The following is a 27,559-nucleotide window of genomic DNA, read 5'->3' on the forward strand; positions in this document are numbered from 1 at the left end:
AAATATGAAAATGAGAATATAAAATGTGCATTAAATTATACCAGGTTACAAACTGACAATGAGTTGCTGTGCAGGTTCATGTTTATATAACTATATTGAATAGCATATAATTACACTAACAATTATTAGGCCTTTGTATGTAGCCTATTGTTTCTTAACCTTAAAAAAATAGGAAAATAACTTGGCAACACTTTGTGTCCTTGTTACATGTAGGCCTACTTGCTAGTTATAACAATAAATTATGCATAATTACAAGCAATGACCAAACCGTATTCCTATTCGGTTGTATAATTACACTGCAAGGGCACCTTAAAATAAAGTGTAACCATACACTTTCTAATAAACTTATTAATATACTAAACCATTCTCAATTTAAAAATAACGAGGAAAGAAACTTTCCAAGGAGTTGATTCATAAACTTTTCCCATTGCACAAAGTAAACATGCAACAAAAAATTTTTGTATCAGCAAAATTACATATTAGTGCCAACTTTGGTTAAACTTTATTTTAAGGTGACGCAGTTACATTGTACTTACTATAAGTACTAAGTAATATTAACTACATGTACTTACACTAAACCTAACCGTAACTCTATAGTGAGTTACTTGTAATTATGCATAATTTACTGTCATCACTATAGTAAGTAGATGTAGTAAAGTGTAACTACTTCACCTCAATACAATGTGTTATCATAACTTTATTAAGAAAGCATAAATACATTGTCAATTCATTTCAATATTTTAATGGACTTCAATGAAGCAGTTGCACAACCATCACAATAAGCAGTCATAACAGACAGTACAAAAATGCAATACCAGCTGTTCAGAAAACTGAACGCAAATGAACTACTGCCCAGTCGACAAGGCAGCTTGTTTTCAATCACAGGTCTGTAAACTCACTCATGTTGATGGGTTCACATTGGCTCTGGGTAGTGAATGTAAAGTTGAGGCAGTATTAACTCAAAGGAAGTCAACAAACATTCAGGACACTCCTTAAAGCAAGCAGCAGCAGCTTTTATGAGTGAAAAACGTTTGCCAAGACAGACCTGTGGAATGTGAACAGGTTACTTCTGCTAAACCGATGCAACTGAACATGTTGGTTGTTTTCTGAAAAGCAATTTCAAATGGAATGTAAAACTGTTGATGTTCGACCAACATTACAGGACAAGCTCCACCCGCAGAACAGTTGAGGAACTGGACCAAACAGAGGCAGATACCATTTATCATAAGTCTCATCCAATGTAGATGCGATGGAAATCATTGGCACCAAATGCAGCATTGCACTTCGGGCACTTTCTCTGACGGGTGTCGTAGCGCGTCTTCACGCACTCGAAACAGAAAACATGGAAGCACTTTGTCAAAACGGCATCTTTTACACGTGAATTGCAGCATGGACACGTCAATCGGGCCTGCAAAACAGAACGAAAAAAAGATCCTTAAAGACTATGAACACACAACTAGTTCTAGTCCCCCATCCAAATGGACAACATAAAATGACCTTGTAATCGTTTATTTCTTCATTCAGGATCTCATCTCCATTTCGAATGTTCTCAGCCGGTTTCTTGGCCTTCTCAATCTTCCTGCGCAGTTTGGAAATGTCCTCCTAATGAGAAAAAAGAAACATCACAGTTAACGTAACTACAGTATGTAGATCAACACAATAAAACCTCTGATTATTACACACAGCTGGCATTGAGCTAAAGGAGCGTTCATCACGGTCTGCTCACCTGTGCACGACGGGCATTGAAAGACTCTTTCTCTCGAGAAATGCTGTTCTCCACCACCTCCTCTCTGACCGCGCTCAACCTCTGCTGCACCCCCTCCAGCTGCGTGCGCACCTCCTCCGAGAGCAGCACTGACTCCTGCGCCTGAAACACAATTCATGGACGGATTTCAGTGGCGTGCAGTGCTCCTCTGAAATGAGGAGGCAAAGTCCTCAATGTTTTCTAATGTAAATTCATAGTTCGCCCAAAAATGTAAATTCTGTCATCATTTACTCACCCTCAAGTTGTTCCAAACCTGTGTCTTCTGCTGATCACAAAATAAGTCATTATGACCATTGACTTCCATAGTATGGAACGAAAAATACTATGGAAGTCAAAAGGGTCCATCAACTGTTTTGGTTACCCATATTCTTCAATTAATCTTCTTTTGTGTTCAGCAAATTCAAATAAATAAAGGTTTGGAACAATTTGAGGGCGAGTAAATGGTGAAAATTTTAATTTTTGTGTGAACTATCCCTTTAAGTTCGACTTATTGTTGACAGATTTTTCAGGTTAAATAAATTAACAACAACCAATACAAATCTAGTTTTACAATAATTAAAATGTAATTAATGCTCTATTTATTAAGATTATATTTCAAAACAAGCTAGTGCTTTTCTTAAGCATTTCTTGCATTTGCTACAAAATAATAACTGTACGAATGCAGTAACAAATTTCATGTATATTTAACTGATGTTCAGCTGTCCTTTTTAATAGTCAACTTATTTTCAGATAATCATTCCATTAAAGCGCAGTAAACACTGTATGTGTCATGATGGTCACAGACACGGAAATCTACCTTTAATTTCACCAAACTGACTGCTTGCTTAAAAAAACCTCACAGATCGTGTTTTCAAGTCATTTCAGGTTTGAATGTCTTATAACAAAGTGGTGATATTTAAGTGGGTGAGTTGTTTACTTACTTTTTAATTAGTCTTCCCATTAAACATCATTATTTATTCATTCAAACCAATTTGCGAATGCGGAACACATAAAAACAAGAGGCAGGATTTATCATGTGAACAGGACAATAGACCAGCTCTCTTGGGTATCGGTACCAGCTCTCTCTGGAAAGACCAGTGTCTTTCCCCATTCATTCTCACTGCCTCCCTTGCCTCCTCAGAGGAAACCAATTTTACTGTGCAATTTTACTTGCTACTTTTCTTCACATAGTATTTATGATGTTGCAAGTACACAAACTGCATTTGTGTGAGGTTGAGGTAATCTGCAACTGTATGTTCTATGTACCTTGCGTTTGTTCATCTCTAATGCCTGTGTGCGTAGACCCAGCTCCCTCTCCGCAGCGCTGATGGTGCCCTGCAGGAGGCGCTCTTTCTCCTCTAGCTTCCGAACCACCTGCAGCTGAGCGTCCACCTAAGAGAGACACAGAAAAATGACATTTCTGTTCAGTTGCATATCATTTAAGTCCTGTCAGTTTAAACACTCAAGCGAGTATAAAGCATTCAAGCGCAAGATGCAAAAGAGAACTCAATTCAGAACAGATCAGTTCTCCTTCTTGACACATACATGCAAAATAGTCAAAAAAATGCCCGTATTGCTGAGTATCCTTGTGAACAAAGTAGTGAATGATAAACTTCCACTCTATGATGGTTAAACTTTGAAATGAATCCGCGAATCACATGCGTTCTGATCCGTGGGACCTGGTCCGTATGTATCACAGATGAACTACGATCCCTGGCACATCATGTGATGTCAATGCAGAAACAATAGATCATGTAGCTCTAGAGCTGCATGATTAATCATTACAAGATTCATCTCGATTCAAACACCCACATGACCTTATTCCTAAATGACAACGAATTTTCTGTCTATTAAAAAAGACATGTTTTGTCCCGTATTACTACTTTCCTAAATTTTCTTGGCTAGGTGACCATAAAAGTGAGTAGTAGTCTTCTATCACACGAGAATAGCCTAATCAAAGATGTAGCCAATCTCGTCATATAATATTTTGGAGAACAAAATTAACTTACATTCACAATTCGTTATTGATTAACTTGCAGGAAGTGAAGGAGGGATATCAGAGGGCGCGGAAGACAAGATCAAGTCAGGTGCGATGTCAAAGAAGCGTGTGTGTGTACATTTAACAAGGATCTTAGAAAAAAAAGAGTTTGTTATGCAAAGTAAGTTGTGAAAAAATAACTCCATGTGGTTTCGCGCTGAATGACACACACCAGGGGGTATGGGAGGGGGACCATGTCCATCCTGTCCCGTATTCCACCCTGAGAAATCTGGTCACCCTAATTATACTTCATAGTTGCATTATACACACCTATGCATCTTCCCAAAACAAACAATTGCATGATCTGAAGATCATAAAAATAAAACACCATAACCCAGGGGTTTTCAAAGCGTAGGGCACGCGAGGGCACATCAGGGGAGGCGTGGATGGGTAGGGCTATATCCTGGCAAATGTGGCGACAAGTTTTTTTTATATTGCAGTATGTAAATGTATTCATGCAGTGCAGAACTGCTTGCAGTTACTGACGCGTTAAGAGTAAAATATGGGTGAACAGGTGAAACGCAATTAAGTTATTAAAAACCACTATAAACCGAGCAAGAGAATTGAATTCGATGCTCGCTAGATGACAGGCGGCTTTCTGCACAGTCAAAGCATGTGCACAGAAAGCCCCCTCTAAGACAGCGTGTGATCGCAAATTGAGTTCTGTGGCTTATTGCTATTGTCAAATATACACATTTATGTATCAATATGCCTGTCTTGGTAAACACGTCAAGTAAACACAGTTGCTTATGTCTTAAGTGAACAAACCATTAAGAAAGAAAAATGTGATGTGTAAATTGGATCTGAGCATTAGTCTTAAAGGGTTAGTTCACCCAAAAATGAAAATTCTATCATTAATTACTCTACCTCATCTCGTTCCAAACCAGTAAGACTTTTGTTCATCTTCGGAACACAAATGAAGATCTTTTTAATTAAATTTGATAGATTTCTTTCTCTCCATTGAAAGCCGAGCTACGCAGCTACCGCTGAGGTGTCAAAAAGTTCATACAGAGTTTGTAAAACTAATTCATATGAATGACTGTCAATGGATGGACAGATATCTCAGATTTCAGATGAACAAAAGTCTTACAGGTTTGGAAGGACAAAAGGGTGAGTAAATGATGAAGGAACTTTCATTTTTGGGTAAACTATCCCTTTAAAGTGACAGCAGCCTAATATAACTAGTATTTCTAACTTGAATACTAGGTTAGGCTGTGGGGGGCGTCATCATGTACGTTGTGTCAGACAGGGGCGCATCTCTCTGTTCCCCCAATACACACATATACATATATATATATATATATATATATATATATATATATAAACAATGTTAACAAATTATAAAAGGTTACAGAATAAACGGTTACAAACATACACATATACACATACATACACACATATATATATAAAATAATAATCATATTGTGTGTAGCTGTCATTTGTATCAAAATGATCATCCATCAAATTTTCCTTATCCCAGAAAATTTTCTTTTTTTCTTTGCAAATCCCTGTACTTGTGACAATGACAACAATGATGACATAAATTATGTCAATGAACAAAAAACAAAAAAAACAGAAACAGATTTTGTCCAAGTGGTCAACAATAGCCTTGTTGCTGTTTGCCACTTGATCATAAATATAATATAGCACAGATCTTTAAAGAGAGAAAGAGATGTGACCCTAAATACAGCTTCAATGTCACCCAGCAGATGTAACTATAGCTTGTATGTCTGATAGCACAGTTAACATGAAAATACATGAATGGTAAAACAAAATCTATTTGTTTACATGATAAACCAGCCTTATTGCATAAGTCATGTTTTCCAGCTTCTAGTCATTTATTGAGCATGCTACCTTATATTTTCCAGTTGTTATTTTACTTTAATAAAATTGAGATATGTCATGCATGGGATTGGTACCATAAGGTTTAACCAAAATCTAAATGTAGATATCAGCAATATTATTTTGCATTAAGTTAGCAAACACAAAACCCCACTGTTTTTGACTTTGAAAACCCCTGCCATAACCCAAACGATTCACTCAAGGATAGGCTTGGGTATCGAGTATCGATTGGAACCGGGACTAGCTTTGTGATTTTCCCGGTATCGTTCAAAAGTTTAAATTTCGATTCCTAGTTTCGATTCACAGTCCGCCGACCGGAAGAAGAAACCGCTGAACACCAACAAAGAAGCGTCCACTGGAAGTGTTGGCATAACCGAGCGAAGCAACTCGAGAGTCGTCCTAATGCTGCTAATAGCGCGTCAAATTCACGCCTACCGCGCGCCTACCGCGTTTAGTTATACGCTTGAACACTTTGAATCCATTTGCGCTCCAAGAGCAAAATTGACGCACGTAAAAAAGAAGTATTCGCGTCTATATAAACATAGACATTATAAACTGAAAAGCGGGCCTGTCCCCATTCGCGCCGCAGGAATTTTTTACGCGCGTAACGCGTCTTTGCATTGAAATCACTCGCGCCAGACGCTCTATTCACGTCTGATGTGAACGCAGCATCAAACCAAGGCATGGATATGTTCCAAAAGTGCTCTCGACACCGTTCGGAGCACAGGTTATTTCGCTGGTTGCTCTCTCCTCGCCAGATGACGAAGGTTTTACAAATTGTTTCTTATTGTTTATTTGCTATTCTGCACTAGGTTAGCCCATCAGTGGGAGCACGGTAACATGTTTAAGTACCTGCAGCATCATACACTCATGTGTAAATGTGTTTTCATGAGGTTTTCAAAAATAAAGCTCTCTTGAGGAAAGTGTACCCCTGTCAAAATATATTCATAATTTATAATATTTATATTCAAGTTCATAGATTTGATATTTATATTGTAGTTGAAAACAACCCTGTGAGAAATTCATAGTAAAGTTCATAAAAAGTAAAAAGTTCATAGAATTAAAATTGATGGAGAAGGTTAGACTATTTCCTTCAGAAAGATCGTTGGTTAGCTAGCTCATTTAAAATATCCTAAACTTTTTCGACCCTGCCTCTTAAAAGAATCGGAATCGAGAATCGTTAGGAACCGGAATCGAAACAAGGAATCGAAATCCGAATTGTTCAAATTCAAATGATACCCAACCCTACTCAAGGATTCATTTAACATGATAACAATCCATCTCAAAAGCCCACCCACCTGTGTTTTAAGTGTGAGCAGCTGGTCAGCAAGCTCCTCTTTCTCTTCCTTGAGGAGTTTATGGATCTGGTTGGATTTGATGCGTTCGCTCATCAGTTTGAAGTTGGCATCATCTTTCTCTCTGAGCTGCTGCATCAGACGAATGTTCTGCTCCTGCATGTCTTCGAACGCCTGGCCAGTAACATCCATTTCACTCAGCAAAGCATCTTCCTCCTGAGAGAGAGAGATAGATTCAGACTTTTCCAGAAGAAAGTTTGTCATTCATTACTCAATGTCATTCTCATATATTTCTGTAAATCTGAGCTCTACCTGCTTAGCAAGAGAGAGTTTCTTATTGAGTATATCGATCTGCTCCTCCACTGAACGGATCTTTCTCAGGGCCTCTTCGTCGGCCATCTTCTTTCCTTCTCTCCTCTCTCTCTCCTCCAACTCTCGCAACCGCTGACGGAGCTCCTCGGCCTGCGCAAACATGCACAAACATTTTAACACTGAACTGTTCTGATAAACTATTAATCTCTTGATCTGTTCATTGATGAATCTGTTATTCCACTTCACTTGCAACAATTAGCAATTTGAGCTCTATATAGTGTATGCATGTACTTTTGGTTATGTACCTCTGACTTTGCCTTCTTCTCTGCTGCCATCAGCTGTACTTTATCTCTCTGTTCTTTCGGTGCCGAACGGTACATGTCCAACAACAGCTTCATCTCCCTCTGGGATTCTTGGGCTTTCCTGTTTCATAATCGCATCATTACCATCAGCTTCCCTATTATCATTATTAGCACTTCCCAAAGTCTTTGGACTTGGTAATTGCAAATCAGAAGGAAGCAGTCAAGCAAAAGGAGGTGACAGTAACTAAGTGTTTTTTATATTTTTGTCATTTGATTTAAAGTGCAGTTGTAGTTACTAGGAAACAGTGTTCGTTTACTGTGCTCACGAGATGAAATCTTGTTGGTGAAGTCTCATTTGTTTCGCTAGTGAGGAGTGTCCAGCTGTATTCAATAACGACATTTCAGGGGAGTATAAAGCAAGCAGTATACCGCGGCAGCTCATCATATGAAGCCCTCATCGTGTGAAGACTGAAGAGTTTTAAGAAAGGCGACTCTACCTGCATGTCTCCACCGAGCAAGGACACCCACAAGGCACTTGAGTATTATTTTCTTGTTGTTTACAATATCTTCTTCACAACTTTTCTTCTCATCTTTCTATTTTTCACCTCTTTCACTATGCGTTTCCAAATCCCTACTATTACTAACACGCGTAAATCAAATGTCACATGTAGAAGGCAGCACAATCCTAGCAACCTGCGTACCCTTCTGGTGTCCTCCGGTGTCTCCCATCGGCCTCTGGAATTGCCAGTCCGCTGTAAACAAAGCTGATTTCAATACATCTATTTCTAGTCATTCAGGTCTCAGCCTATTGGCCCTGACTGAGACCTGGATTAGACAGGAGGACACTGCCGACACACCTGCTGCCCTCTACACTAACTTCACCTGCTCACACACCCCTCGTCTGACCGGAAGGAGTGGAAGTACTGGTCTTCTCAATTTTATCCTTTAAAAATTTGATCCTTTACCACCTCTGTGTGACAACAGCTCATTTGAATCGCATTCAATTACCATTACTAGGCCTATTAAAATTCATTTTGTAGTTGTCTATCGTCCACCAGGTCAACTTGGCAGGTCTTGGAGGAGCTTGAGGTGCTACTCTCATCCTTCCCAAAGGATGGTACTCGTAGTTCTTGGAGACTTCAACATCCAACTAGAAAAGGCTCAGGCTGCTGATTTCCACACTCTGCTTGCCTCATTAGACCTCAAACGAGTATCTACTTTGGCTACTCACAAATCAGGCTTATCAACCAATTAGACCTTATTTACACGCACTACTGCTCCACTGACCATACACTGGTCACTCCGCTGCACACCTCAGATCACTTCCTTCTCACTCTCAACCTTAACCTGCTTCAGAACACAACACAGTCCACCACGGGTCACCTTTCGGCGAAACCTACGCTCGCTCTCACCTATCCTCTTTGGTCTCATCCACACTTCCTCCACCTGATCAGCTCTCAACACTAGATACTAACAGTGCAACTGATACTCTTTTCTACACCTTAACATCCTGCTTGGACAACTTCTGCCCCTTTCCTCCAGGCCAGCCCGCGCCACCCCCTCTACCCCCTGGTTATCTGATGTTCTCCGCGAACATCGTTCTTAACTCAGGGGTGCAGAGAGGAAGTGGCGCAAATTGAAAGATCCTACTGACCTTGGTCTTTATCAATTCCTCTCTTCCTTCTCTGCTAATATCTCTAATGCTAAAATGACTTACTATCACAACAAAATTAACAATTCTTCTGACTCACGCATGCTTTTCAAAACCTCCTCCTCCATCAACCCTAACAGCTGAGCATTTTGCCACATTCTTCATAAATAAAACAACCATCATCAGTGGCCAATCTACCAAACCACAAACTGACACACACATCTTACCAGCTAACACACACATTCCTCCCTCCTCCTCTCTGCTTTCAGAGGCAGAAGTCTCTAAACTCCTCCTTTCCAATCACCCTACCACATGTCCGCTTGAACCTATTCCCCACTAATCTACTTCTAGCCATTTCTTCCTCAGTTGTACACACGGACTCATGCACATCATAAACACCTCTCTTCACACTGGTACTTTTCCCACAGCATTTAAGCAGGCACGGGTAACCCCAATGCTTAAGAAACCCACTCTAAATCCAGCACATCTGGAAAATTACAGACCGGTATCCCTTCTTCCCTTCGCGACATTTCTGGCTGGATGAAGGACCACCACCTTCCACTAAACCTTGCGAAGACAGAGTTGCATGTGGTCCCGACCAACTCAACACTACACCACAACTTCTCCATTCAGCTAGGCTTGTCATCCATAACCACATCAAGGTCAGCCAGGAACCTTGGAGTTGTAATTGATGATCAATTGAACTTTACATACCACATTGCTAGAACTGCCCAGTCTTGCAGGTTTGCCTCATACAACATTGGGAGGATCAGGCCCTTCCTATCAGAACATGCTACAATAGAGGGCTGCATTGGGATGGAGTCCTGCCGGGTCCCGCGGGACCCAACGCAAATCTCGCGGGAGCGGGCGGTTTGAACTTTGCTGCGGGCGGGAATGGGCGGCTAAAAAAAAAAAACTGCGGGATTGAGAGGTAGCCTAGCGTGTTGACATGATGGAGAGATGTCAATAAATGATGTGGAAAACAACCTCAAACAGGTATTTACAGCACAAAACCGAAGCAAGGCTGACATTTGGACTACTATTTATCTTCCTGATCAGTGCGTCAGAATACATGCAGGCCAGGGAAACGAAACAAACAACCCCATGAATCTCTTTAATAATAGCAATACAAATACGTGTGTTTTAAAGCGGGACGGCAGAAGACACAAAATCAATGTATCTCTATTATTGTGTGGGAATAAATTCTCAAAGTTTTGCGGGCGCGAGTGGACATACATATTGCAGGAGCGGGCGGAATTGTACCGCATACGTTGCGGGAGCGGGCGGTAATGGTCAGAAATTCAGCGGGCGCGGGCAGGAGCGGGATGAAGAAAACAGTCCCGCGCAGGGCTCTACTACACAATTCCTTGTCCAAGCACTTGTTCTATCCAGACTGGACTATTGTAATGCTCTCCTAGCAGGTCTTTGCACTGTCAAACTTCTGCAACTGATCCAAACGCTGCAGCTAGAGTGGTCTTTAACGAGCCGAAGGGAGCACATGTCACTCCTCTCCTCACAAAATTGCTCTGGTTGTTAGTTGCCGCTTGCATCAAATTCAAGTCACTGACTCTTGCCTACAGAACAACCACTGCCTCTGCTCCTTCCTACCTAAACTCAGTACTTCAGACTTGAGTGCCATCCAGAAACTTGCGCTCTGTAAGTGAACGCCGTCTTGTGGTGCCATCTCAAAGAGGCACAAAATCTCTTTCTCTAACCTTTACCATAACTGTTCCCTGTTGGTGGAATGATCTGCCTAAACCAGAGAAAATGGCCACGGACTCAACCAGAGCTGCTGAGTCCGTGGCCATTTTCAAGAAACGTCTGAAGACGCATCTTTTTCGGCAATCCATTAATACTAACACTAGGGCTGGACGATATTGCCAAATTTTATATCACGATATATTTCTTAATTTCGGTTGATACGATATAATTCCGATATCGATATGAACAATATAAAAGCCTCAGAAAAACTGCCAAGAACACCCACAACTGATGTCTGTGCCTACAATCTTTTGAAAAATGAATTGGCCAAGTCTATGAAACCTGCTGGAGTCTTTTGGTACTGCACAATAAACTACATGAACCAATGAAATAACCCATTATAACAATAATATTCTCTTCTCAATACCTGCTACAAGACTATGGAAGCATTTGGGTAGCAATATTCAATTTGAAATGTAATATGCAAAATGACAATGCAATATATAAAATGGCAATCCATTTCTGTTATTAAATTTACATTTGCCATTACATTTGTGCAACGTTTGGTGCAAAATTAAAATTTTGAAATTATGAAAATGCCATTTCATACACTAGTTTTAATATGTAAATTGAATACATATTTTAACGCTTTAAGTTGCAAAATCAAAATGTATTACAGATATGATTAGATTTACAGAATTAGTTTAACATTTTCAAGCAAAAACTATAGCAAAATGATCATTTAAATGTTATTTTTATTAATTGCATTTACACTCACTGTGCAAAAATGCACAATTCAATGTGCAAATTGAAAATGCATTCCGAGCCGATCACGTCCCGCCCCCTCCCGCCCTGTCAATCACTGCGTGAAGTTTCGGTTTCTTAGATATTAGAATCATATGTTTTGGCCATTCTGAGGTCACTCAGCATCCCCACATGCTCCAAATTCACGCAAAAAAGTCTTGTTTGTTTGTGCCGGTTAAAGTGTTGTTTGTGCTGCTCCTATCGGGTGGAACAGATTTGATGTGTTCCTGCTGCTAGTCGGCACCACTCTCCGGCACATTCTGCAGCGCGCTGAAACCTGAAGTTTTGAGATCTCAGCAGAAACACCACTGAATTTATACCACTGAATTAGTCTTTCCTCTCTTATAAACTATTTCATCTGCTTTCTCCACACTTGTGGAAGCTCGTTAAGTCACATTTGTATTGCGGTCAGGGGCGCTTGAAACTTGCCGCGTTGGAGATCAGCCTACTCCTGGCTGCATCCGTGTGCCATGGTGTACGTTATCACGAAAGTAGCCAATTGTGTTCTGCTCTTTCTGATGGCTGCGCGCCTAATGTCAGTCAGGGACTGCTGTATATCGAATATCGAACATGTGTTTAAAAATCAGATCACCGTTATCGAAAAAAAATATATTGCGATATATATTGATATTGAATTATTGTCCAGCCCTAACTAACACTTTATCTTCTATTCTAGATCTATTATCTTAATAAAATAAAAAATAATAATAATAAAGTAGTACACATACTGCGTTAAATTAAACTGGGAAGAGTCACAGCACTTGCATATTGTTGTCCTATTGTTAGTTTAACTGATTTTTGGATAAAAGCACTTACATGAATAAACGGAAGTCATTTTCATTATTACAATCATCGTTTTGAGGAGAATGACTTACTTGAGCTCCACCCGCACTATTTTCAGCTGCTCCACCTCCTTGCGTTTAGGTCCTCCAATCACAGTGCAGCGTTCAACTGCTAGGTCTTCTGATTGGCTGCTGCTAGTGCTGGCTTTCTCCCTTTCTTCTTTCACTGCTACGCCTCCAGTACTCCCACGAGTCACCCTCTCTCTTTCTCTCTGTTCCTTCTCTTTTTCCTTGTCTTTTTCCTTCTCCTTTTCCTTTTCTTTTTCCTCCTCTTTCACAGCAGTGTCCGCATCCGTACCTGGTTCAGTCTTAACCGTTGCACCTGAAGCAAAAATATATCATATATAAGTGTTAGAATGCGGGTTATATAAAAAGTTAATGTACACACAACTGAAAATACAGAATTATGTTAGACTCATATGCTTGCACACTGTCATTGACTAAATATTTAAATTAACATAGGCCCTTTTTTACTGATGCAGATTAATTTCAACGTTGATAATGTTGACAAAAAAACGCATGAATCCAACTTTGAGGACAGTAAGAGTTCCAGGAAGAACGTCACTGGTTGCCATATTGTAATTACGGTTACGACATGGCATGAACGCAGCATTAGCTCATTGTTTTGGTTCAGGAGGAACTGTAAAAGGTGGCTGCTGTTTGTTTGTGATGCTTGGGGACTAACATCTGTCTACAACTCTGCATCGCCTCATTGAACACGCTGATGACGCGTGACGTCTGCATAAGCAAGTGAGCGGAGGTATGGAAATACATATGTTGACAGGCAGGTCGTATCCTTGTATTCAGGAGATCGTATCCTCGTATTCGGACCGAATGCAATGTTTGGGCAAAAATGTTTTGGTCTTGATACTTCCACAGAACATATATGCACGTTTTAATATTTAAACAACTTCGATTATTGATTTTAGGTCAGGATGTGAAGAGAGTTTCAACCAGTAGAACAAAATTTTTACAAAAATTGCTCACCCTACTTTTAATGTATTACTATCATTAAAACTCTGTAAACTCCCTTTTTTTTTCTTACGCAGCACACTCACACTTTCAATGCAGCCATTCGTTAATCTTTTTCACACAGACAAGCTGGTGCTCACTAGGTCCTGTCTTCCCTTCTGTTAATGCAATTACATGATAGTAAACCATCTAAAATGTTTTGAATCATCGTACTACTAAAACTAAAAATGTGATATGTTGATTTAAATGATTTTTGTGCTTTCAGTTTGAGCAGCTCGGCTCTAGCGTGTATGAGCTTCATATGCAATCAATGGTCAGTGCAATCAATCACGGTTCTAATCGCAAAGCATGTCAAAATGACTATTCCCCAAAGTTTAAACATTTCATAACTTCATCCAACGACGCTGTCTTCATTTACTCACCCTCATGTATTTCTCACACATCACACACGCACGTACATTTGAACGTCTGCATTTACTACAAGTATGTGCATTGATCAGTAAATCAGCTCATATAAAGTGACCATGTCTCTTCAGAAGACTTGGATTAAATCTCTTCAATTATTATTTTTATGATGCCTTTATGGCCTTTTTTAGGTTTTAGTGGAATGAAACCACTTTAAATGGAGGGAATCTCTCAGATTTCATCGAAAATATCTTCATTTGTGTTTGGAAGACAAATGAAAATCTTATAGGTTTGAAACAGCATGATGGTTCTATTTTTTTTTTATGAGGGCTGGTTATTGACAAATTTCAGAAGCTTGCTATTCGATTAAGATTGAATTAAATTAGATTTGGATATATATCAGATACAGTACATGGCAAATTTTCTCAACTAATGCAGTAAACTATACAAGCAGTCAGTTGGTGCTACATAATTATAATATTGAAGGTTAAAATGAACTGATTTGTATACAAACACAAATTACACACAAGGAAGTTTTTATAATAAAGTTATAATACTAGCTTTATTACATATTTATTTATTATAATAATTTAATTTGTATTGCAATTCAGTGTTTGAAAAATAAACATTCAAATGGTGGCTGTCAAATAATTTTACAGATTTAATCAAACATACATTAAATATTGAACAACAGTAAAATGTATCATGAATTTGTAATATAGTGCATAGTATATTTAGTAAAATGCTCCTATCTAGATTAAATTTTTCTTGCTGACTAATGAGTTTTGGAAATTTGGACAATGTTACATTTTCTGAAGTAAATGAAACATTGTTTACATGCTGTTTTTTTTAACATCTTTTCAATAAAACATGTGATTGACATGAGACAAGATACGGATTTCGGTATGTACTGTATCTTTCAACACATCTTCTGATGTTCATTCATGTTTATTTCGTGCTGTAACTAGTAGTAAAGAGGAAGAGATGATCGATTCACAATGTCGCTTGAACTGATGCGCCACATTTAAGGAGCACTAAAATTATATTTGTTTGAATTTCATAATAAAATTAACCGACTTTGAAATCAGACTGTTTCATGTCAAAAGTAATAAAGCACAAAGCTTATTGCGATTTATTGGATGGGAGGCGAGCTACAAAGCTTTGTTCATTCATCAACTGAAAACAGCAAAGACTGGACGATTCTTGGGATTTAAGAACCGATATCAGTTCTTTAAAATGAGAATCGATTAAAATCAACAAATTAATATTTTGTTTTAACAATATTTTATATTAAAATGAAAACATAAAATATATAAAGATAAAGGCTATAAAGATAAAGGCTAAAGTATTATTTTATTGTTTTTGTCATTTGTATTAGTTATTTTAAAAATTTGTCTATATAGATTTTATAATTAATTCAGTTTCAGTTATTTTATTACATCAACTTCAACTAGAAATTAGAAATGTTGCCGTAGAAATTATCTGAAATTAAAAAAAAAAGTTTAGTTTTTTTTTTACATTTCAACTTATTTCAGTTAAAAATATTTATTTCAAGTGACAGTTCTTTTATGTTTTTAGTTTTAGTTTACTTTAATAACCCTGCTGCTTGCATTAGAGACATCAATTTCGATATATTGTACAGCCCTACATAACATTACAAAATACATAAATATTCATATAGTCATGCCATGTTAAAATCTTATTTTGATCATTTAGAAAAGTAACAACACACCTCACCCGAACAAGCCAAACTATTTGAGGTATTACTCATATCCGTAACACAAATGGTGCAGGATGAAATACACACAGAAGTTAAATACCTCAGCAAACACCCCCAGTTAAAGAATAAAAACGCAGTGTGTACCAGTTGTGCTGGGTGTGGCGGAGCCGCTCTCTGGTTCGGTCTTCACAGTGACGTCACCCGTCGGGGCAGGTGTAAGCGGGGAGGCGGTCTCTTCCTTCACATCCAACTCTGTGCTCGACTGTGATTGGACAGCAGCATTACCTTTGGCAACACGGAGCTATAAGAGACAACAGAAACTTCAGCAACCACTTATTTTCATTTAGAGTAAATATTTGCTTCTAATACTTGTTTTATTTCAAAGGCAATAAGTTTGTGTTCTCGCCTGGTTGTGCTCTTGCTGAGTCTCTCTCAGTCTGAGTTTATATTTGACCACCTCTCCCTTCATCTGCTGGTTATGATTCTGCAGCGTACTGATCAAATGTCTCATCTCACGGTTTATAGGACCTGAGAAAGAACGAGAAGGCACTATAGACTCACTTCAAAGGCTGATCTTCACAAGGAGACAAACATGAGCACATCATTATAAAGAGAGCAACAGAATGTTACCTGCTTGTTCATTAGCAGCTAATGTCTGCTCAAACTCGATCCTGAGCATCTCGTACTCCTTGCGCACCTGTGCTAACGTGTCTTCCAACTGAATCACTTCAGTGCGGACCTTACGCTGCAAGGACACCTCGTCGTTCTGAAATAACACATAAATCATTGTTCCACACATGCTTCAATGACGATAACATCCACAGATTGTTATCCACCACTGAATCAGGAGATGTACAGCCATCCAACCTCAACATCATTTAATTCCCAGATCATTCACATCATCACGCCACGTTACCTCCATGTGGTCCAGCTGGCGCAGGCGGGCGGTCCTGGTCGTGTTGAGCCGTGCTTTGGTCTCGTCCAGCTGAGATTTCAGCACCAGTGATTCATTATAGAGCACCGAGAACTGAGACTGCAGACAGCGATACTCAGCGCTCTCTCTGGCAACCTCCTCAGCCCTGGACAACAACTCCACCTGACAGAGAGAGAGAACCACGCACGTCCTGTTAGACGATCTAAAGGGGCTTTCACACCGGGTAGTTTTAGGAACTAGCCACCAGGGTGGTTATTGAAACCCGAGAACTAATGGTTCCCATAGGAACGTTTTCCTGGTTGCATTCGCACCGCCAGTAGGAACTCTGAAGTGACATAAGCCGTGCTTGTTGTTGTGACTTATTTTGACGGCGCACCGGACCTTTACTTTGACGCCGCTGAGAACGCCAGAGCCTGAGCACAGTGCTAGCAATCTCAGTGTTCATTAGTTTATAATCTGTCTAACACATTATTATTATATAGAATTGTTATACATAGAAAGGAGACGGTGATGAAAAGTTATTAGCGTATCCTGTGTGATTGATGTTAGCTGAGCAGAAATACATAATCATGTTTCGCTTGGTTCCCTCAAAGTTGCGTTGGGTTTTCTCCTCAGTTTAAAGGTTAAGAGGCCGATCTATCACTGTTTTCCATGTTCGTAGAGTTACAGTTGTTGGAGTAAATATATAGGCTGTAATCTGTGTTTACACAGTTTTTTGTTTTAAATGGCGGGTTCGGCCTATCAGCTTACACTAACGTCACTGGTAGTTCCTATAGTGCTAGTTTAGACCCGACACTGAAGTAGGAGCAAAGTTCCTCCAAATGGAGTCGTTCCTAGTTCCTGCGGTGCGAACACGCCAAAATCCATGTACTTCTGCCAATAGTTCTAGGAACTATGAAAAGTTCCAGAAAAGTTCCTCCGGTGCGAAAGCCCCCTAAGTGACTAACAACATTATTCGGTAATGCAATACCATTCAAAAGTTTGAGATTTTTTTAATGTCTCTCATGCTCAGCCGGACAATAAAACTGTTATATTGTGAAATATTATTACAATTTAAAATAGGTTTTCTATTTGAATATAGAGTTGTCAAAAAGTACCGAATTTGAAAATTGTGACAATTTGTTGAGCGGAATCGTAAACAACTTCTGATTGGCCATTGTGTTGACGCGCTTATCGGTCTGTGATTGGCTACAATGATCAGTGCACGGGAGCGTTTGAGAGCACACGGAAGTGTTTGAAAGTGTTTTAAGAAACGGGAGCGTTTGCAGCGTAAGCACAAGCAGGATCATATTTCTGTGGAAACAGTGATGCATCATTTTCAGGATTTAATGAGCGTTATTTCGATAAAAAATTTTTTTTGAATGGTAGTGTATGCTGAACTGGTCTATAAAATCACCTCTTTTTGTATATTTGCAAGCTGTTTATTTGACGGTGACCTTAATATTATTGTCTAAGGGTGTATTCAGACCTGTAGATCATTTGCTTCGTTCCAAAACAGACAACGTTGTTACAATGTTGCCTTTTCTTCTTGTTTCGGATTGCTTTTACAAGGCAGCATTTCAAAGCTTACCAAAATGTGTTTATGCGAGTCACATGTGAGTAAAACTGTCCTCTCATTGGTCTGAGTGCACGTTTATATTCCACTAAACTGTGAACCTCCCAGCGAACACTGCATTGCCCATTACGAATTTTGATAACGCTTGGTTCGTTGGTCCATTGGGTTGGCTTGCTTTCTTACCACGAAATGCTCCAGAGGGCCGAGACCACCTCGCTCAGGTGATCTCGGGCCGATTGTTTTGGTGTGGATACGAGCATGATTGCTTGATACCTTAATGAACCAAACTAAGAAAGAAAACGTGCCAGCCTCTTAAGCAAATGCTTCAAACGAGGCAGGTGTAAAAATGCCCTAAGTTTGTTTTGAAAAATTACTGGTACCACAAAATGTTTATGAGAGCCCAAAACTATCATCCAGTTTGATCTTTAAAAATGTGCAGACCTTTTACATTCACAAAGGTTATCAATTGTTTTGTTATTATATTCTAACTATTTTTTGTTCAGAGATAATGTGCAAGCTTCAGTAAATTCCACCATTACTAAAGGAGTGTTTTTCTCTGTTCCAGAGTATATGTCTTCAAGTGTTACGTGATAAGCAGCTTTCTTTCGAGGACAAGATATAAAAGTGTGGGGTTTTAATTTTCCACTCCAAAGAGCTGAACAATTGATTGCCTCTGAATATCAGGTTTTAATCAGGTATTGCCTGAACAGGAGGTCTCACGATAAACATAAGATTAATCTAACCAGTTAATGGTGTATGTGGTCTCGAGGGCTTTACCTTCATGTTATTGTTCTCCTGGTAAACTGTCTGCAGATCCTGCTGGAGCTTCTGGAGCTCACTGAGCCGGTTCTCCGCCAGCTCCCTGTTCTCCTCCAACTCACTGTCCATCTCCTCAAACTGACAACAGACGAGAAAGGGTTTAATTGATTCAACCTTTATTATGAAGACAGCATTCAGGAACCATATATAACAACATATTCAACATTTATATAACATTATATTGTATAGCAAAAACATTTAGCAAAAACCTGCCAATGTCATCAATATATGGTTGAGCAAGTCAGAAAATATTAAAGATGACTAAAAACACTACCGTTCAAAAGCTTTTTTTTATTCAGCAAGGATGCATTACATTAAAAAACAAAAAAAATCTATTTCAAATAAATACTGTTCTTTTGAACTTTCTTCTTATCAAAGAATCCTAAATAAAATGTATCACAGTTTCCACAAAATTATGAAGCAGCACAACTTTTTTCAACAATGATAATAATACAAATAAATTCTTGAGGAATAAATTACATTTTAGAATATATTCAAATTAAATAGAAAAGTTATTTTAAATTACTTTTACTGTATTTGTGTTCAAATGAATGATCCTTGGTGAACATAAAATACTTGTTTAAAAAAAACATAAAAAATCATACCGACCACAAATTTTTCAATTATGGTATAAAATGGCTAAAATTACCTTTCTTTTGTTGATCGTGATGGTTCCACATACACTGCTGGCTTCGCCACACACCTTATAACCTTTACTGTTCACCTGGTTATGACGGAAGAGCACAATATCAGGTCTGCCACAATTTAAAACAATAACAACACTATATCTTGGGTTTACTATCACAAATGCCAGTCGACATAACATCTTGACATATCCCAGTGCCTTTTTTTAAATCCATTGTCATTTGCTATTATTGCGGTAAACCTTATTCCATTACTACTGTTAACTGATATTAAAATGCTGGTAACTAAAGAAAGGCTATATTACACAGCAGTCGCTTAAATTGAAGACTAAAATTTATTTGGCTATTTATTACAGTTAATTTTGGCCCAGTTGACATCAGCACAAAATGAAACCCTTTAAAAAAAAAAAAATCTTAAGAATAACATGTGATAATCAATCGTACTCAAAAAGACCAAGAACGTGTTTGAAATGAAAGTAGCAACAGATCTTTTCTTCTGTATTTTGACAAATATATTGCAAAAAAGATAAACTTGTAGGGCGGGACTCAGTTCTCTGCATTGATTGTTGATTTGGTGGAGACAGATCTGAATATGAGCTGAAGCTGACTGTAAGAAAGAGGCAGGGCTTAAGTCCTGCATACATCACCAGAGAGAAGTCTGTCCTTTCAGCAGAAGATCCAGTCAGGATCAATGTTCCCTCTAAGCTGCGCGTATGTGTGTCCGTGCACTTCTGATGCCGCACAGAAACAATAAAACGTCGCGCAGAGGACTGATGCGAAATGTGTGGGGGAAACCATTTGATAATTGTAGCGCTCGGGTCAACCGCTATAGAGCTAGTGTAGCTACAACCAGCGGTTTACAGGTTTCATAGAAAGAGAATGATTGTGTGTGAGCGGCAGTGAGCCAAATCAGTTGCGGAAAGAATACTGACATGTTTGCGGAACAAATAGCTCAATACCAGAGGCAAGAAAAAAAATTAGAGGGAACATTGGTTTCAATATTTAAAAAAATAAATGGAGGTCATTTGTTTTCTTTAAAAAAAAATTACATTTTCATTTAACGCCGACTTTAAAGGCCCCGATATACTCACAGTGAAGTTCTTTTTCGTTCTAGTTTGTAATACCTGTGCAGCAGTAATACAATTAGCGTGTCACTATCAATTATAATTTAGAACTCCAAACGAACGCATTTTGTTCCAAATGACGCCACACCAGTTCGTTCTTTGATTGTGTTTAAAGATATCAGGGCCTTAAGATGATAACTAGTGTCCATTTTGATTTCATGTTGACTGTAGGGCAAAAACCTCTTACCCTTTCCAGCACCTCTGCGAGGTGTGCGTTGAGGCGATTCTCTCTCCGTCTGATTTTCTCCATGTCCCACTGCAGCTCTTCAATAAGACCCTGCAGCTCACTGATTCTGTTATCAGCACGATTAGCTGCACGACCCAAAGAACGAGACTAAACACACATACATTATGAGCAATACGGCAAGGTTAACAGATAAACATGTCAACAAATCAACCACCAACCTCACTGGTCATGTGACTATGCTTCTGCTGGAGGCTGTTGGTCAGTTGGCGGAGACGTTCATTCTCATTGGTCAGGAGGGTGTTGAGGCGGACAGCGGCGTCCCAGAGACTGCCACCTGAAGGAAGGCACATGAATACACACATTAAATACAGGCAGTAGATATAAACATCATTCGTTTCGTGTAGTTAATTTGATGGATTGATCAACAAGAGATGATGAGCTGCTTAGAGTTGGCCTCACCTGTTCCAGAATCCACATCCTTCTTCAGCTGATCAACCGTGTTCTTCAGGTTCTCGTAGATTTCCACCACACGACTGGCCTGTTTGCAGCTGGACTCCACTCGCTCCTGCAGCTCTGTGTCGATCTCCTCACTGCTGCTGCTGGCCAGCGTGGCCAGAAAAGAGCTCACTCCCTCCCCCTGTTGACCTGTGCGGAGCATTACAAGAGGAACATATTTCCACCAGGGTTAGAGGCGAGACTAGACCCTTAGAATAGAGAGATCTGGCCTTCAAAGAACCGAGAGAATGGGGAATTAATTGCAATATTAAATTCAAACACCATGAAAACTCTAAGTTGCACTATTTATATAAATATTGCACTATTTATTATAAATTATTTATCTGTGAATATTATTTGTTTTAATGAATGTGTCCTCGTAATCTTTAATCAAAATAACTTCCCCTCCCTTTTGCAGCGACCTCTCTTCTCTGATGGCGTGAGGGCGGGGCAACCTGTCACTCACATGAGATCCACCAATAGCAAACCACAACCATCCCATCAATTCCCCAAGGACAAAATCAAGCCCCGCCCTAGATTTGTTCTTGATCGAAAAGCCGTTTCACTCGGATATACATACGTCACAATAGGGAAGAAAATAACTATTATAACTTCTGTTTCAGAAGTATCCGTTTAATTTAATATTTAACAATACTATTACAACATTATTGTCCTGTTATCTCTGTAAAGCTGCTTTGAAACAATCTATATAATATTGTGAAAAGCACTATATAAATAAAGGTGACTTAACTTTTAAATTTAAACGGACTGCGGTCTTGTCTGAAGCCACAAACACTTTAGGCGTTGATACCCTAAGTTAAACACTGACACTGATAATCAAACTCAAGAATGTAGTGATGCATCAAAATGATTTTTTTTAGCAAAACCAAAAATGAAAACCAAGAGCGAAGATAGTCTATTTAAAAATCAAGCACTACATTTATTTGTTTTCATTTAATAACACTCAAATTAATTTAAATTGCACATGATAAATTACATTAATAAAATATACTGTAAATATCCAGTTTTTAAGAATACAGCTTCAAGTTTTCAAGAAGAAGACATTCAGAACACATTCAAATTCAAAGCTTGCGGGTTCAACAGGGAAGAGTAGAGGGCCTTGGGAAGTCAAACATCACATTTTGGCCTATTACAGAGTTGCAATAATTCTCAGTACGTGGGAAATTTAAGTATTAAATATATTTAGTAAGAAAGTTCGACGAGAAAATCCTGCCAAGCCACTTACAGTTTTATGTTAAATTTACATTATATTTGTCTCAAATCATCGTACATACTGACTACACCCTGTGCTGCAAGATACATTTAGTTTTACATTAATTTACAGAAATCAGCTTCCTGGATGGTAATGTTATTGGATTTTCAGGTGAGATTCTCAATTTATTCAGTTAACGTACACCCTGAGGTAACGTGTTCCGACTGCAGACTCAGCAATGATTGCATTTAATAGTACAGTACAATCATTACATAGCACAGACATTACCTTAGCTTCCTTAAACATAGCAATATAGCTGGCCATAAACTGAGAATTGTGTGCACATAGATCATTCTGTGGATTTTATTTCAAACAATTACTGGTATTTTGAGCTCAAGACATGAAAAATACAAATGATGATTCAGATATGTGTAAGAGCAGGGGCGATTACATCAGATTAATTTCTGCTTAATATCATACAAATGTTAGGCCTTTAAAGGTTAATTCAACTTCAACAAAAGCCACAAACACAACTGTATGGCTGTCGTATTCACAAAAACAGTGCCATCATGCCTCGGTGAACCACCGAACCAATTATGGACCATTTTAAGATTGCACAAGGTAAAATGATTCTGCTTCACCTGTTGATGTGTTTTACAGGACAGTGAAGTTGCCCTTCCAGCCAGGAACTTATTATGTCAAAGGATAGTTTGTGCAAGTGCTGCCTAAGGCATATGTGCTGCATACCCACTTTTGTATTATCTGAATTTCTGCGTTTTGAATTTTAAAATATTATGGTGTTCAGAATCATATTCTGTCTCAGTTCATGAGCTTGAACTGAGGTGCTACAGCAACCTGTCATGCCACATTAAAGAGCACCACAACCACATTTATTGTTTGAATTTTGTTACAAAACTGACAGAATTTGGAAGCTCAAACTATGCTTCATGTAAAAATTGAAACAAACTTATTACAATTTAAAGGGATAGTTCACACAAAGATAAAAATTCTGTAATTTACTCTCTTAAGTGCTTACAAACCAGTATGAATTTCTTTCTTCTGCTGAACACAAAAGCAGGTATTTTGAAAAATGTTTGTACCCAGACAGTTGATGGATCCCATTGACTTACATATGAAGAAAAAAAAATACTATGGAAGTCAATGGGGTTTTGGTTACCGACATTCTTCAAAATATATTATTTTGTGTTCAACAGAAGAAAGAAACTCATACAGGTTTGGAACAACTTGAGGGCGAGTAAATGATGACAGAATTCTCATTTTTGGGTGAAACTTTGTACCTCTGTCTTTTGCGCGCTCTTGGTTTGAGTCTCCATCTGGTTCTGGTGTTCCAGGTTTTAAGCTCCGCCCTTCCGGCGGTTGGCTTTCCACGGGCTCACTCCCCGATTGGTCATAGCGATGAACAATTAATCGCACATTTTCATCAAACTGAAAAAGCAAGGTGGAACAAAATTCAGGAATAAAAATGGTAGCGTTTGAGAGAAATATAATTTCAATTTATATAGACTGTAAATACAACCCCAAAAAACGTTACCTGGTTCCAGTATCTGTTTAGAATCAACAAACTGGCATCATCTGTCGCCTGACGAGTCTCCAACCTCTCGACTCTCTCTCTCAGTTCATCCTCAATCACCTACATCGACACAGAAGGAAGAGTCCATGTTTGCACGTATATGTGTCCCACTTTTCAGTAGGAAATGGAACGTATTGTAATGATGAAGTAATACTCTATTCAATGTTTTTTTATAATGATAAGAGTTGAATAAACGAGTTATGCATCTACCTGTCTTTGGTCTAGGGATTCTCCCAACTTCCTGTTTTTGATCTGCAGGGCTTTTATATCTTGTTCTTCCTGCAAGAACAAGTGTAGGGATCAATGGACAAGGGACCAGAATCAGGTAGTGAAGAAGTGAACAAATTCGGAATTCATGTTTCCATAACTAAGTCACACATTCACAGATTCAAGACAAACAATTAAGTCATGAGTGCAAACAACCTAAATATTATATATAATGCTCAAATGATATCCCACAAAAAGAGCTTCTCACCAGGTTGGATCCTCCTCCCAGTTTGATGACGGTTTCCACAGCAGTGCTTCCTCCTGATCCAGTGCTCATTCCCTCTCCGTCCTCGCCTCCCTTCTTCTTCTCTGGAGGAGCGCCGAGGGGGGCAGAGCTACTGGGATCACTGGGACGCTTCTGACCGGACATCACGCACCTCACTGTGGAAAAGACACCATCAGAGTACAGTACATACAGTCATAAATCACAAAAGTACTTCTGGAATATAAAGTGCAGGGCATCTGTATTATTATTGAATTGTGTGTGTGGGGAAATTATAACACGAATGATAAACACTCTATGAAGAGAATCAAGGAATCAGGAAAAGAAATGTACAAAGACTTAAATTATGCTTCTAAACAACAGGCTAATAAAACAATAATATATTATTATTGCTATTGTATGCATATATATATATATATATATATATATATATATATATATATATATATATATATTTATTATGTTATATAAGAATTATAATTGTTGTATCTTATTATTACCATAACATTATTAGTAACAATATTATTTGAAATATTTATTAATATATGATTTTGATAAATATGTATTATGCTAATATTTAAATATGCCTGGCATAGAGGTATATGCACATTTAAGATGTAATAATAATAACGTTTTAATTGTTCTTAGTAATAGTAGCACATAGTAAAAGTAGCGCTGAACTTTACACCAAACTGTACTAATCTTCAGGATTTTAGCATGGTAACTTACACTGTTACTAATGGTAAGATATGATAACATGGCACCTTAAAAATACCATGGTACTCAATCATATACTATATATACATTGACATGGTACTCCATGATATTTCAGAAGAAACAATGGTACTTTAGTGTTAGGGGACACATTAACACACACCCGGTAGCCGTCATTAATATTATACAGCTACACGAATGGAAGAAAGATATATGTTTAACTGCGGCGAGCCAGTGTAATCCCGAGCACAACACTGAATGATCTATGAAAGCACTGGTACACTCTCGCGCTAAAAACGCACTGTGGATTAAATAACAACGCTCTAACTAAGTAGGTTTTGTTCATTCCTTACCTAATTTTGATTGTTATTGATTGTGAAATGGTTTTGTGGATGTAGCTGTTGCGCTTCATCCATCGGCCGAAACACCTCCCGGAAACAGCGCAGCTTCTCTTCTTCTACCGCGCGCTGAGCTGATGGAGTCTTCGGAACTGCAGCGCCACCTCGTGGTGGAAGGACCATTACAGGCCTGTCGCCCTGCTATCCCTTGCAAAAACTGCGATTATCAGTATACAAGATAACACAATTTAAAAGATTAGTTCACTTAAAATAAAAATTCTGCCATCATTTACTCACCCTAAAGTTGTTTCAAACCTGTATGAATTTCTTTCTTCAGCTCAACACAAAAAATATATATTTTGGAGAATGTCGGTAACGAAACAATTGGTGGACCCCATTGATTTCCATAGTATTTTTTTCCTACAATGGAAATCAAGGGGGTCCATCAACTGTTTGGTTACCGACATTCTTCAAAATATATTCTTTTGTGTTGAGCTGAAGAAAGAAATTCATACAGGTTTGGAACAACTTGAGTGCGAGTAAATGATGACCGAATTTTCATTTTAAGTGAACTAATCCTTTAACGATTCTATGGTCTTTATTTGTTTGATGCATTCATTTTTGGGCACACAACATGCATAAGATTAAACAAGAAGAGACATGTCTTGTTTAGCATAATATGATAAGATATTCAAGCAAAGTAAATATTTTAGTGAATTCCACAAGCATGCAGCAAAAACCATTTTCAACCGTAAAGATAATTGAAAAAGAAGAAATTAGATATTATTGAAATGCAAAATAGCAGAAAGGTTTCTGTGAGGATCCTTAGCCTATACCATTCACTGCAATTGTGTGTGTCACGCTGTGTGCACGAACTATGACTATTTGGACTCCGTCCTTGCATGCATTTCAGACTCTTGCCTTTGAATTCAGAGTTCATGTTGTGAAATCCTCAGATTTGTTCCCCTTTGTTTAAAGTTCCTGGTCATTTGTGCACGTCTTTGTCTTCATCATGCTGCAAGTTTATCACTGGCCTCACGCCTCGAACCCTTTCATCAGACCATGTCTTGTCTGTTTGCCAAAATGATTTCATCGACTGCTCTTGATGTAATTCTGTTTGACTGACATCACAACAATCAGACAACTTTGTTAACCACACTCATCCTGCACACACACACGTTGGGTTTCCATGCTTTATGGGGACTCTCCGTAGACGGAATAGACTTTATACTGTACAAACCATACATTTTATACCCTAAACCTAAACATCACAGAAAAATTGTGCATTTTTACCTTACCAAAACACACAATTTAGTATAATTTATAAGCTTTCTTTCCTCATGGGGACCAAAAAAAACTGTTTTTGTGCAGGACACACACACACACAAAGTAGCCTAATTATTTGAGTAGCCTATGGCATTTTGAGTATTTTATGTTTAATGTATAATTTACACAAGATGCCAACTGAGGTCATTTCTCTTACAAGAAATGTTTGTGAAAGTTTGAAGCAGGCTATATAAACAGCATGCGTTTTATAGTTCAAAAGCATCAAATTAATGCTTTATTTAGAGTTCCCACTTCAGGTTCCTCTGCACATCCAAACACAGTTAATAGAACACCCTGTCTGTGTCTAAAATAGCAATTCCTGTAGCAGAAGTACATGTTTTCTTTCATATGCACACTTTTATGTTATCAGCTAGCACTAGGCCGTTACCAGATATTTAGTACCGGCCTGTTTACAACAAAGAGTGTGACTTTCACAGAAAGGTTGCAAAGTGAACATGCTTGAGAAGGACAATACGGAAACTGAAGAACCTGAAAATCAAC

The 27,559-nt window shown here is 38.5% G+C and overlaps 1 protein-coding gene across 3 annotated transcripts; it reads right to left on the reverse strand.

Annotated features, from left to right (window-relative positions):
• Nucleotides 1–726: 726 nt before the first annotated feature.
• Nucleotides 727–26,841, reverse strand: rnf20 (ring finger protein 20, E3 ubiquitin protein ligase). Of its 3 annotated transcripts, none has more exons than XM_077235792.1 (22): nt 26,654–26,841; nt 24,666–24,838; nt 24,401–24,469; nt 24,152–24,250; nt 23,898–24,045; nt 21,351–21,536; nt 21,110–21,225; nt 20,892–21,038; nt 19,586–19,660; nt 18,895–19,014; nt 16,545–16,724; nt 16,259–16,394; nt 16,035–16,177; nt 15,773–15,929; nt 12,565–12,853; nt 7,537–7,654; nt 7,232–7,381; nt 6,923–7,135; nt 3,011–3,136; nt 1,727–1,867; nt 1,498–1,602; nt 727–1,408 (listed from the first exon to the last, which is right to left on the reverse strand). In XM_077235792.1, exons 1-22 carry the CDS (start codon nt 26,670–26,672, stop codon nt 1,232–1,234), a joined length of 3,087 nt encoding a protein of 1,028 aa, XP_077091907.1. In that variant the 5' UTR covers nt 26,673–26,841; the 3' UTR covers nt 727–1,231. The 3 variants fall into 3 exon arrangements, with proteins under 3 accessions (XP_077091907.1, XP_077091908.1, XP_077091909.1); XM_077235793.1 differs by having other exon boundaries at nt 16,035–16,156; nt 26,654–26,840; XM_077235794.1 differs by lacking the exon at nt 26,654–26,841 and adding an exon at nt 25,748–25,874.
• Between the last annotated feature and the right edge of the window lie 718 nt (nt 26,842–27,559).

The sequence above is a fragment of the Siphateles boraxobius genome, unplaced genomic scaffold, assembly GCF_051911475.1.
Source record: "Siphateles boraxobius isolate OS27281-9 unplaced genomic scaffold, OSU_SipBor_1 2, whole genome shotgun sequence".
In the NCBI taxonomy this organism is placed as follows: Eukaryota; Metazoa; Chordata; class Actinopteri; order Cypriniformes; family Leuciscidae; genus Siphateles; species Siphateles boraxobius.